This window comes from Pelophylax lessonae (genome assembly GCF_965119305.1).
Source record: "Pelophylax lessonae genome assembly, chromosome: 8".
NCBI lineage: Eukaryota > Metazoa > Chordata > Amphibia > Anura > Ranidae > Pelophylax > Pelophylax lessonae.
The window spans coordinates 57,987,627-58,001,465 of record NC_138775.1 but is presented as its reverse complement, the minus strand read 5'-3'; the positions used below and the strand labels follow the sequence as shown (position 1 = coordinate 58,001,465).

The 13,839-nt window shown below is 42.6% G+C and overlaps 1 protein-coding gene across 1 annotated transcript in view; it reads left to right on the top strand.

Moving 5' to 3' along the window:
- SUCLG2 (succinate-CoA ligase GDP-forming subunit beta) overlaps nt 1-13,839 on the top strand; it is a 444,050-nt gene that overhangs the window by 108,314 nt on the left and 321,897 nt on the right. Inside the window, exon 3 of the mRNA XM_082265844.1 lies at nt 8,675-8,774. Within this exon, the coding sequence (XP_082121970.1) occupies nt 8,675-8,774 (100 nt within the window). The remainder of the gene's footprint in view (nt 1-8,674; nt 8,775-13,839) is intronic.

The following is a 13,839-nucleotide window of genomic DNA, read 5'->3' as shown; positions in this document are numbered from 1 at the left end:
GAACACAATCGAGATGGTTTGGGGTGAGCTGGACCGCAGAGTGAAGGCAAAGAGGCCAACAAGTGCTAAGCATCTCTGGGAACTCCTTCAAGACTGTTGGAAGACCATTTCAGGTGACTACCTCTTGAAGTGTGAAAACTCTTTGAATGAGAAGGTGTGTCCAAACTTTTGTTCTGTACTGTGCGTGTGTGCGTGTATACAAAATATAATATAATTTGTTTTTTTTTAAATACAATGTATGTGTCTGTGTGTCTTACTACTGTAAAAGCTGCCTGTGTCAGCAGCACACTGGAGAGCCAGATCGCTGCTCTCAAGCACAGCGGTCTGGGTCTGACAGTCCCTTTGAACAGTCCTTTAATCAACAATGCTCATGCTCCCTGAGAGGCAAGTTGATTGAAGCACTATGCAATATGGGACTGCTGAGCTCTGTGTGAGTGCAGTGGTCCGGCTTTCCAGTGTTCTGCCGAGAAAAAAAGAAGAAAAAAAAAAATGCTTTTTCTTAATATGCAGCCTGACTGCATAACTATTATTTATTTTATTTTTCAAAATGTGAGGCTTCAGTTGGCTTTTACACTTCTGCCCAATGTATGAGTGGGGTGTGCTTCTACAGCATGGCAGACTACAGACAAATAAATGCAAACATAGTAAATTCTATTTACCTAAAAAAAATTTGGACTGTAGAAAAGTGGTGGTCTTTCACTCATAGAACAGTCCTGTATGGATTCAGCAGATACAGATATTCATGTCTAAATGCTGCAGCACATTAATCAACTGTTGTGAGGCTTCTACAACTCTGGGGATTCCCTGCCTTCCTAATTCTAGACATTATGGTTAGGGAATGTTTAAAATAGACCAAGTCCCTGGAGCTTCTGAAGAAACAATTGCTGCTTTTTAGAACGCTAACATTGTGCCTGACAGATCAACCCATCAAAGAGAAGTCAAAGCTGAGTCTTTGGATTTAAACTTTTCACTTTTCCTAATGCTCTCCAATTGTAAATAAATACTCTTATGTATATACAGTACTGTGCAAAAGTTTTAGGCAGGTGTTAAAAAATGCTATAAATTAAAGTGATTGTAAATTCTTTTTTTTTTTTTTTTTACAAACATGGTATACTTACCTGCTCTGTGCAGTGGATTTGCACAGAGTAGCCCGATCCTCCTCCTTCTTGCGTCCCTCTTTGGCTCTCCTGGTCCCTCCCTCCTGTTGAGTGCCCCCACAGAAAGCAGCTTGCTATGGGGGCACCCGAGTCGAGTCACAGCCTGCTGCTGCCTCAGCCAGTGAGAATGGAGAGTCACAGACAGCAGAGTCTGTCCTTTAACATCGCTGGATAGAGATGGCTCAGATAAGAAGAGCCGCGACCCAGCCCCACCCATCTCTCTCCTGATTGGCTGAATGAGCCAATTGAGCCACGCTGCTGTCTCAGCCAATGAGAAGGTTTGTCCCAGGCAGCTTAGACACTCCTGCAACATTGCTGGATGAAGGTGAGCTCAGATAAGTATTAGGGGGGCTCAAAGGGGCTGCTGCACACTGTTTTTTTTTATCTTAATGCATAGAATGTATTAACCATTTGCCGACCGCCGCAAGTACATATACTGCGGCGGTCAAACCCCCCCCCCCCCGGGCAAAGTAACGTATCGGTACGTCACTCGCCCGCTAGCCAATAGGGGGCGCGCTCCCGCCCATGCTCGTTCACTGCCATCCCCACGTTAGTGACCGTCCGCCGGTCACTCGCGATCTTCTGCTGGAGAGGGAGAAAGGCAGGCGGCTAATGTAAACAAAACCGCCTGTCATTCTCCCTGGTGTAACAGCAGTGATCATACGATCCTGGTATGTAGGATCATATGTCTCTGTGGTTACATCAAAAGCCACGCCCCTTTACAGTTAGAAGCACGCCCCTAGGGACACACTTAACCCCTTGATCTCTAATAAAGTTAACCCCTTCCCTGCCAGTGTCATTTTTACAGTAACAGTGCATATGTATAGCGCTGATTACTGTAGTAATGTCACTGGTACCCCCAAAAGTGTCAATGTCATTCAAGGGTCCGATCTGTCAGCCGCAAAGTTGCAGTCCCGCAAAAAAAATCGCAGATCGCCGCCATTACTAGTTAAAAACAAAACAATAAAAATTACATAAATCTTTCTAGCAAACGCAATAACTTTTGCGCAAACCAATCAAAATACGCTTATTGGGATTTTTTTTCACCAAAAATATGTAGCAGAAAACAAATTGGCCTAAAATGTTAAAAAATTTAGATTTTTAAATTTTTTTTGGGGGGGGAATTTCATATAAAAAATGTGAAAAATATTGTTATTTTTCAAAATTGTCGCTCTTTTTTTGTTTATAGCGCAAAAAGTAAAAATCACACAGGTGATTAAATACCACCAAAAGAAAGCTCTGTTTGTGGGAAAAAAAGGACGTCAATTTCCTTTGGGTACAGCGTTGCACGACCATGCAATTGTCCATTAAAGTCACACAGTGCTCAATCGCAAAATAGGCCCTAGTCTTTGAGCAGCCAAATCCTCCGGGGCTTAAGTGGTTAAGATAAAAAAAAAACCTCCTGCCTTTAGAATCTCTTTAAGAATGCTTTGGAAGTAAAAGGGTTAATGGTTTATTTTTTAGCAATTAACAAAATGGAAAGTAAATGAACAGAAGAGAAATCCAAATCAAATCAAGATTTGGCATGAGCACCTTTTTGCCTTCAAACCAGCATCAATTCTTCTAGATACACTTGCACACAGTTTTTGAAGAAACGTGACAGGTAGGTTGTTCCAAACATCTTGGAGAACTAACCACAGATCTTCTGTGGATGTAGGCTGCCTTAAATCGTTTAATCCCAGACAGGTTTAATGATTTTGAGACCAGGGCTCTGTGGGGGCCAAACCTTCACTTCCAGGGCTCCTTTTTCGGCTTTACGCTGAAGATAGTTCTTAGTGACTTTGGCTGTATATTTGGGGTTGTTGTCCTGCTGCAGGCTAAATGTGGGGCCAATCACATGCCTCCCTGATATGGCATGGTGGATGAGTATCTGCTTGTATTTCTCCGCATTGAGGACACTATTGATCCTGACCAGATCTCCAATTCCATTTGCAGAAATGCAGCCCCAGACTTGTAAGGAACCTCCACCATGCTTCACTGATGCCCACAGACACTCGTTATTGTACTGCTCTCCAGCCCTTGAAGAACAAACTGCGTTATGCTGTAGCCAAATATCTTTTGACTTGTCAGTCCAGAGCACCTGGTGCCATTTTTCTGCACCCCGCTTCCTATGTTTTTAGCATATGTGGGTCACTTAGCCTAGTTTCCATGTCCGAAGTCATTGGAAGACATCACTCCGAGTCCACAGGCATCTCTTCATCTGAGGCCACCCTTTCCTCACACCCCTGTGCTCTTCTTTCAATTTTAGGCAAAACCTGAACACTGCTGTTTTGTGTGTTGTGCACATATCCCGAACAAAGCATAACAGTAGGGTCGTGTCTGCAGGGATTAAGGTCGAACGCTGAATAGCAGGCTTTTATATCTTGAGCTAATGTCTGATTAGCGCAGCAATCTGTTCACATAATGTATAGTCAGCTGTGATTCTTTTACCGATTTGCACCTTCCATTGAACTGAAAGGGTTTAACGAGAAAAAATTACCCAGTACACATCTTTAGGCTTTTAATGGCTCAATGAACCATTGTCTAATTCCTTTGTATGAAGAATTTGCTACCACCGAACAGGGCCGAGGAAAGCGTGATTGGAACATAATTTTATCCTGCGTTTTAAAGCCCTCGGATAGCTAACATTTGTCTGTAGTAACTCAATTTGTACTCCGGCTAGGTGATTTCCATAAAAAATCCATTATGCCCTTTGCAATTTTTGTAGACGGTACCTAAGAGAGTAGAGCCATATCATAGCAAGCAGAATTACATTTTCTGCTAAAGAACATTCCATCCTAATCCCGTTAGGGAATTTCAACGGTGAAGAAATAAATATCGAAAAAATGAAAATTATTTGTTCTTTTTCTTAAAATCTGATATGTAATCAAATAAGAATTGGTGGCAAAATGGACCGGTGGTTTAAAAAAAAAAAAAAAAAATAAAAAAAAAATCTAATAGGAGCTGGGAATGGAACTCTGAAATCAAATTACTTGTTGTTCTGTTGCCCTTGAGGTAAGAAGTTTTGTCGTTAGTCGGTGCTATTGAGTCAATATATCGATCGCAACGGCAGGTCTAACATTTATTTAATAAGAGTCTGAGCTTATCAGTGAAGGTTTATTTTATACAGGACGTGCGATGTTATGCTTTGTTTTTCTCTAACAGTTCATTATGTTTGTTTGACTAATGTCGTACAGTGTTTGTGGGCTTGTACCTTGGTTGTTCCCTGGTAGGAAAAGCAACATAGGTGTTTAATGGAAAACAAAATGTGCTGAATAAAGCAGGGAAAGCCTTTAAAGTGAATGAATGGTGGATTTGTGCACATTTTCTTCATTTAGGTCAGAATTAAAATATACTTTTTTTTTTGGTCAAGTAACTCTAAAAATATCTCCTAAGAATATTGTCTTCTTTTTTCCATGAAGCAAGTGACGCTCAGGGCTTCCTTTTCCCGATCTGTTCATCCTCACTTTTTTTGCTGAAAAAAAAAAAGCCGGGGATGCTAAGCCCCCTTCACACCCCCCTTAGCCACCTTCTGGGACATACACAGGTCCTAGAAGACTGCAGAACCATTCACAAAGCATGGCATGTACAGGAGGCTTCACTGCCGGTTTCCCTTACCTAAGATGGCGACGCCTGCACTCAAAGCCGATTGAAGAATTGGCTTGTGTGTGGACATCGCTGGATCCCTGGACAGATAAGTGTCCTTATATTGAAAGTCAGTAGCTACAGTATTTGTAGACTGGAGCTCCTCTTTAGGAGATTCCGAATACTACCACCCTTGGACACATGATGGACACTAAATGCTAAATAATTGAGAAAATTTAAAATGTTTTACAGTAGTAGATTTATTATTATTATTTTTTTTTATTTACCACAGTTCAGTAGGTACTCCTTTAAGGATCTGGCCTAATCATTACCTAATTGATGAGCTGATGTTTTAAACAACCACTGTGTTTTCTTGTAGAACTAAGTGATTAGCCTTTAACTGTAAAGGGAGCAACAGCAATGCTTTCTGCTTGAGATCCCTAGGGGTAAATTCCCTCTAGCTTCATATGTGAGACGCGTGGGTGACTACAGAGCTTTGTTGAAAGTAAACTTGCCACAATCATGGGAAGTTCAAACTGAGGATATAATGAAGACAAAAAATTGTAAGCAGATGTTACCTTCAGTAGCTGCTATACTGTAAAATGATCCAGTGATATAGGAACAGCTGAGATTATAGGCCAGGGTTATACTTTTTTCAATAGTCAAACTTGTTCTTCCATCCTATCAGTCTCTTAAAATGAAAACTGCCTCATTACCCAATGGGGAGGCTTGGAAGGGAAAGGCCATGCCTAAAGGGGACTTTTCAATTATTTTATAAGTTTGCAAAAATGATTTAAAGTATATGAATTTATTTTTTTCAAAGAGCCTAGGCTAAGATGAGGTCATCAGTCTGCTGCAGGAAGGACGATACATTTTCTTTTCTCCTCCCCTACAAAGTTCAGACTGCAAATGTAAATTTGTAGCAAGTCACAAGTTGGAAGGCTGGAGCAGGGGCCAATCTGTGAACACAGCCAAGAACTGCACAGGCACAATAAGGCCCCTTTTACATGGGTGCACCGCCCGACGGAGTCTGTTCTGCTCAGTGGGGGATCGATCCGCCGATCCCTGCTGAGCAGACGGATGACAGCTTCGTCTCCGCTCTGTGTGCAGAGACGGGGCTGTCAGATCCCAGCTGTCCTCTATGGGAAGATCGGATGAGAAATGACTGCCTGTCCGTTCTCATCCGATCCTCCAGACGGATGGAAAATAGGGTTTCCATTCGTCCAGATTTCATGGACAGGATCGGAATCAGATAGCAGCGGGTGTTGGCGGAGATGCCCCCCCGCTGACACCCACTGCCCCATAGGGATGCATGGAGCATCTGATCAGGTCCGCCTGAAAAACTGACAGGCGGATCAGATTGGATCGCCCGTGTGAAAGGGGTCCAACGTTTACATGGCTGTGTCATTTCTGAACAAGCTTCTCAGCTCGGGAAGGAGGTGCTGACCTTGGATGATGGCTGAACAAAGATGGCTCTGTCCTTTTTGGAGAGAAAAGCGGATGAAGGCACTCTCAGGTGGTGCTGTGATCTCTATTAGGCCTCATGCATACTAGACATTTAAAACACCACATTTTTCTGCCTCTAAATGCCCCTCTGTTAGCCAGTTGTCCATGCACACATAAATGTTTAGAGGCGTATAGAGACAGGAGCATTTAGAGCCCATTCACACTAGCACGACTTGTGAGGCGACAAAAGCAATGTTAATCAATGAGTGCCGTCTTAATTGGCACTACTGAAGTCGCTCCGACTTCAGAAAAGGGTCCGGTACTACTTTGAGGCGACCTGTGATCCGACTTGTCCCATATACTTCAATGGGAGTCGCCTCCTTATCTTAATTGAAGCAACTTGTTATCAGACTTTCCAGGAAGAAGAAAGATTAGCCAGGCATTCCCCACAGACAAAGTCGCCTGTCTCTTCAAAGTAGTGCACAAGTCTCTTCCAAGTCACGGGGCGACTTTCTGGTCGCGGTAGTGTGAACCGGCTCTTAGAGTCCAAAAAAATAAATAACATGTGCGTTCAGAAAATAAGTCTTTTGGCAGAAAAGTGTCAAATGCACATAAACATTACCGCTAGATGTGTTTAGGAGCATTGACGCATTTTCATGTTAATACATTCTGACTGCTTATTAATTATTTTTATTGCCAGTAGTGCATTAAAGGATAAATTCACCTTTCGTACCATGTTTCATGTTACACCCATATTCAGGGTGTAACATGTTATGAACGGACCGACCCCCCCCCCCCCCCCCGCACCTCCCTAATCCCTGCGGTGACAGCTAGCAGGGTTCTTCTCCTTCGCCGCTAGCTGCCACAATTTGAAAAACAAATATGGCCGAGCAGGGTCTGCCTATCTGGCCTCCTCTCTGATTGGCAAGGCTCTGGGCATGGAAAATTACAAGGTCCGGCATCTGACCTTTGTGGCTTGTAGTTTTCAGTGAACTACCACGGCACTGTGGTAGTTCATTCATGGTTCCTGTCAGATTATATTGGCTTACCTCTACGGGCAAGAAGATGCATTGGCAGATCTGTTGGAGACCTGCATGGCACCAGGGATCTGCTGATCGCTGATGAAATGCTTTATAGGCTTAAAAAACAAAACATTTTTTTACATGCAAAATATTGTGCTTTTATTACTTTTTTGTAAAAAGTTAACTTCTCCTTTAACACCAAACACGCATTAACTTGCAGGCAAAATGCGGCTCCCCTGGAGCAAAGGCATCCATAGAAAGGAACAAAATGTTCAGTGTGCATGAGACCTAAGAGATCATAAATTCCTGGAAGTGTTAGAATTGCACATTACTTAGCATTCATTTACTTATCATGAAAAAATGTATCCGATGCTTGGCCCATTTTAACTTTTTCAGGAAAAGCCAAGTTTTGCATTTTTTTTTTTTTAATTAAGCTGCGTATACATAAATTAATCTCCTGATTATTTTTGACATAGGTTTTTCACTGACAGCTGGTTCTCTACGTTTTCATCATATGCTTAAATATTAATTATCCAGACTTGACAGTTTAACTTTCAAGGGACAGAACACCCAAAACTGATGTTTTGGCACCTGGCAGTCCTGGATGTCCTCTGACTTCCTGTTTGGCTATGGGACATGAAGTGAAGGGAAATCTCCAAAATGGGACACAGATGTTGAAAAAAAAATTATATAACTAGGGATCGACCGATATCGTTTTTTCCTTACCGATACTGATATTTTGGCCATCACATATTGGTATAGTCCGATATGGGCCGATATTTTGTACATCCTATGTCCGAGTCCGAGACTAGTCTTCTCCTCCTCCAACCATTAGGATGCTCATGTAAGGGTAAAATTATGTCACATAGCATAATTCAGTTTACAAATGTTATTGAATATGCCACTCACATATGTACAAATTAAAGATATAAGCAATTCCACATTAGCAGATCTGCTGGCAGATCAGTATCTCTCACCCACTTGCCGTAAGTGATACCGCTCCGTTCGGCATCCACTCAATACTGCTCTCTCTCACCCGCTCCATTTCCCACCCACCCGATACCGATCCGTCTCTCACCCACTTGCCGTAAGTGACACCTGGGTGATACCGCTCCGTCCAGCATACGAAGACGATCTCAGGACCACGCATGTGACCTCCGAGATCGTATGCCGGACGGAGCGGTATCACCCGGGTGTCACTTACGGAACGGAATTATGCTATGTGACATCATTTTACCCCTACATGAGCAATATTTGGAATATCAGCAATATCGGCCAGTTCTGGGCCCGATACAGATATATCGGCAAAAGTCAATATCGGCCCTTGATATATCGGCCTTGCTGATAATCAGTCGATCCCTAGTTATAACCCTCTCTTTCTTTAGCAAAAATGAAAAATAAAAAGATTTGCCTTTAGTCCTAAGTTTATTGCATTGGTTTATAACTGTAGTTGATGAATTGTAATGTTTAACCTCTTATCTGCAGAGGCTCGAGAAATTGTTCTTAAAGCACAGATCTTGGCTGGAGGAAGAGGTAAAGGAGTCTTCGACAGTGGCCTTAAAGGTGGAGTCCATTTAACAAAAGAGTAAGTTTATAACAACTTTGGCTTTTTCTGGAATAACACCTTTAGAACATGTTTTCCATTGTGTTATTTTATACCATTACTACTACCAAAATCCCAGTCGTAAACAGGTTTACGATTCTAGTAAAGTAGAATATGTACCTTTTTGTACATGTATTTACCTGTATTCTGTATTTAGCAACAGAGCCTGTAGGTATTGTAAAAAGCACACTGCAGTGTCCCTTAGGCCCCTTTCACACTTGTGCGACTTGTCCTTTGATTTGGGACTGCATGACAAGTCGTACCCCATCATTTCCAATGAGTACCATTCATATCTGTGCGACTTCAAGTAGTCCCTGCACAACTTTGGTCTGACTTTGATGCAACTTGAGGTCCATAGGCCTCAAGATTACACAGGCATTGCTTCACGTCATGTCAAATTCGCCATTGGCTGCCGCTGCTGTCAGACAGCTAGCCAATCAGGAGAGAGAGGGAGCGATGCCGGTTCAGGGCTCCGTGTCTGAATGGACAGAGGGACCTGTGACTGGGCTCGGGTGCCCCCGTAGTAAGCTACTTGCTCTGGGGGCATTGAACAGGAGGGAGGGGCCAGGAGAGTAAAATAGGGACCCGAGAAGAGAGGGATCCGGGCTTCTCTGTGCAAAACCACTGCAACAGAGCGGGTAAGTATAACATGTTTGTAAAGTCTTGTTTTTTTCCTATAAAAATAACAATCATTTTAAGGCCAGGCCTATTCTGGAACTTTTTGTTTAAGTTTATATTATTTTTTGCTAGAAAAGTAGTTAGAACCCCCAAACATCATACATTTTTTTTTTTTAGCAGAGACCCTAGAGAATAAAATGGGGATCGTTGCAATATTTTATGTCCCACCGTATTTGCATATAAAATGCATTTGTTTTTTTTAAATACACTTTTTTTTTTATTTTTTTTAATAAAAAAAAAACAAAACAGTAAAGTTGGCCTATTTTTTTTTTGCATAATGTGAAAGATGTTACGCCGAGTAAATGGATACCTAACATGTCATGCTTTAAAACTGCACACGCTCCTGGTATGGCGACCAACTACAGTACTTAAAAACGTACATAGGTGAAGCTTTAAAAAAATTTTCAGGTTACCTGTTAAGATTTAGAGCAGGTCTAGTGCTAGAATATTTGCTCTCACTCTATTGATCACAGCGATACCTCTTAAGTGTGGTTTAAACACTGTTTGCATATGTTGGAGCAACTTGTGTACGCATTCGCTTCTGCATGCAAAGGACAGGGCGCTTTACTTTTTTTTTTCTATTTATACACTGTCCCTATTTATTATTATTATTATTATTATTATTATTATTATTTTTACATTTATTCCTATTACAAGGAATGTAAGAATAAGCATTGACAGGTCCTCTTAATTGAGAGATCTGGGGTCAAAAAGAGGAGGAGAGCCGATCTGCGGCTCTCCTGACGGGGGAGTTTGTGCTGGTAATCTGAGTATTGATTACCAGTGCAGTACCTTGGGGGGGGGGGGGGGGAGGTGGTGCCACTAGAGCCACCAGGGATGCTCACCCATAACCACCAGGGATGCCCACCATGGCCACCAGGGATAGCAATCGGGGCTCAGGAAGCCTGCCAGTGGTGCTCTCCCCATCAGTGCTGCCCACCAGTGCCGCCCACCAGTGCTCATTATTGTCAACCAGTGCCGCCTATCCGTGCTCATCAGTGCTGCCCATCAATGCCACCTATCAGTGCCGCCTATCAGTGCCCACCAATGCTGCATATCAGTGCTACCTATCAGTGCTGCATATCAGTGCCGCCTATCAGTGCCCATCAGTGCTGCATATTAGTGGCACCCCATCATCAGTGCAGGAAAAAATGTATCTATTTGCAAAATTTTTTTTTTTTTTTCAAACTTTTCGGTCTTTTTTTATTTGTGTAGCAAGAAAGAAAAAACGTAGAGATGATCAAATACCACCAAAAGAAAGCTCTATTTGTGGGAAAAAATTAAATAAATTTGGTTTAGGTACAGTGTTGCATGACCGCGCAATTGTCATTCAAAATGCAACAGCGCTAAAAGCTGAAAATTGGCCTGGGCAGGAAGGGGGTGAAAGTGCCCTGGATTGAAGTGGTTAAAGGGACCACAATCCAAACAGAGGGGAAATATAGCGTCCTTCTAAGACCCAACCTCAGCGACCTGTACAATATATACTATGTACAATATACTACTGTCTGCTTACCAAATACCTATCACCCTCTTATTACAAGTCATTTAAAGCATGTTTGGTCAATCAAAATCGCCAATCCACTTCCCAGACCCCAGATGGTTTGGAACTATATTTCTCATGATATTCCTGCACGCTGCAGTGTAGTTGAGCATCATGGGAAATGTAGTTCCAAAACATCTGGGGTGCCAGGCTTCGCCATCACTGTCCTAGGGTATCACCAATAAGCAAACATACCAGGGCTCCAGCAGAGGATATCTATGTGGAAAGAACAAAGACCTGTCTCTCTGGACATCTTATTTTCATGAATTTTGAAAACTTTGAAATGTTTTCTTAAGACCTGCACAGTATTTCAATTTCACTTTCATAAGGTTTTCATTTTATACTTCCCTTTAGCTTGACAACCACTAATTTTCAGTTGTCAAGTAATATACATGGTCTTTAAGTGTGCTATATTTTTATTGCTGCCGCATTTATATAATTTCTATTAAATATTTTATGTTTTTTTTGGTCGGGGCATTGCATTTTTTTGATTTTAAGTAAATCTTAATCATTGCTCTACAATAAATTGCTGTCATTCTGTATCATCGAGAATTTACTTCCACTGCTTATATTAAGCAGTTTGAAAAATACATGTTTATAGAATTCTGCCTCTTTCAAATACCAGCAATATTAGTCCGCCCAAAAAAGCAAAATAAAATATAGTGCAATCAACTGCAGGATAATTTCCTTGCTCGAAACTTTTTTCTTTGTGGCAAAAAAGTGAAGAGTAAATGACCATAATCAAGGCAGGTCTGCTTGAATGTGACATGGAATGCATTTAGAGGCCTCACCTTAAATCCTTTATGTACCCTGATGTCTTTGCTCCTATTGGAGAGATATACAGTATTTACAAATAGATGTCATTGCTTGATGTTTCCTTTCTTGTACTTTTTTACTCAAGTAAAGTAATACCATGTGTTAGTGTGTGTAGAGTTTTAACAATGGATACTATTAGTCTAGGTGGGGTATTTAATTTTACATTCTTAGATTCTGCTAGCATTGATACACGCTGTAAGTTGTTGCCAGGACCGCCAATAGAAATAAAGTGGCCCTTTAATGCTTAACTGAGAGGACCCATTTCCCCACTGTGATGTACAACTTTGGAGACCCTGTTGGGTACCCAGAGCAGAATGAGGTACGCGCAATGGCAAAATTGCACTAATAGTGGGAGGGACTTAAAACCTCAGGCTTCGAGCAGGGCACAGGGGTCAGGTGTGTACAGAGTGCAGGGGTCAGGCGTATGCAGCGTACAGAGTGCAGGGGTCAGGCGTATGCAGCGTACAGAGTGCAGGGGTCAGGCGTATGCAGCGTACAGAGTGCAGGGGTCAGGCGTATGCAGCGTACAGAGTGCAGGGGTCAGGCGTATGCAGCGTACAGAGTGCAGGGGTCAGGCGTATGCAGCGTACAGAGTGCAGGGGTCAGGCGTATGCAGCGTACAGAGTGCAGGGGTCAGGCGTATGCAGCGTACAGAGTGCAGGGGTCAGGCGTATGCAGCGTACAGAGTGCAGGGGTCAGGCGTATGCAGCGTACAGAGTGCAGGGGTCAGGCGTATGCAGCGTACAGAGTGCAGGGGTCAGGCGTATGCAGCGTACAGAGTGCAGGGGTCAGGCGTATGCAGCGTACAGAGTGCAGGGGTCAGGCGTATGCAGCGTACAGAGTGCAGGGGTCAGGCGTATGCAGCGTACAGAGTGCAGGGGTCAGGCGTATGCAGCGTGCAAGGGTCAGGCGTATGCAGCGTGCAGAGTGCAGGAGTCGGGCGTATGCAGCGTACAGAGTGCAGGGCTCAGGCGTATGCAACATTCAAAGTCTATAGAGTCCAGGAGATAGCATCACGAAGGGATGTAATCCAGACACATGGGCTCCTGATGACAGCTCTTCAGGTGGAAAATAGAAAGCTATGCAGTAATTAGGCAAGCAGCACCTGGTGGATGAGGCCTCAAGTTTCTTCTTTTCTCGATTCTTACAGAGCTTTTCTCTGCTCACTCACAGCTGTCAAAAAAAAAAAAAAAGAGCCTCTAGCAAATCAACATTGTTAAGGCTGCTAGATAACTATAAACACCCTGTTTTACAATGTATCATTTCATTCTTTTAGATCAGGGGTGTCAAATTCAATTTAGTCACGGGCCGCATCCGCAATATGATTGCCCTCAAAAGGGCCAGTTGTATCTGTAAGACTAGATGTCCAGAGCATCCCCTACCCTTACTTAAGACGTCAAGAACCTCCCCACCATCAGAAGTTGAGTCCCCCACCCTCCACTCATCACAGTGTACCCCCCTTACCTTTTGCCATTGCTGGGAAGAAGCTGGCGGCATTGGTGGAAAGCAGATAGTACAGGGTCTGGAAGAGGACCAGAGGAGGGCTGGGGCTCTCCTGTAGCTGCAGGAGAGGTTCGAGGGTCACATGAAATGGCCTGGAAGGCTGGATTCGGCCCACGGGCCTTGTGTTTGACGCGTGTTTTAGATCAAAGGAATGAACTTCTGTCTGTAAGTGAATTCAGTTTAACCTCTTAAAGACTAAGTCTAATCCTGACACTTGTTGCTTACAAGTTAAAATCAGTATTTTTTGATAGAAATTATTTGGATCTCCCAAACATTATATTTAATATTATTATTTTTTTTAGCAGAGACCCTAGAGAATAAAATGGCGATCGTTGCAATCTTTTATGTCACACTGTATTTGCGCAGAAGTCTTTCAAACGCAGTTTTTTTTTGTGAAAAAATACACTTCAATTAATTAAAAAAAACGAAACCGTAAAGTTAGCCCAATTTTTTGTATAATGTAAAAGATGTTACGCTGAGACTCGTGATCTTTATTCTATGCAAAAAAAA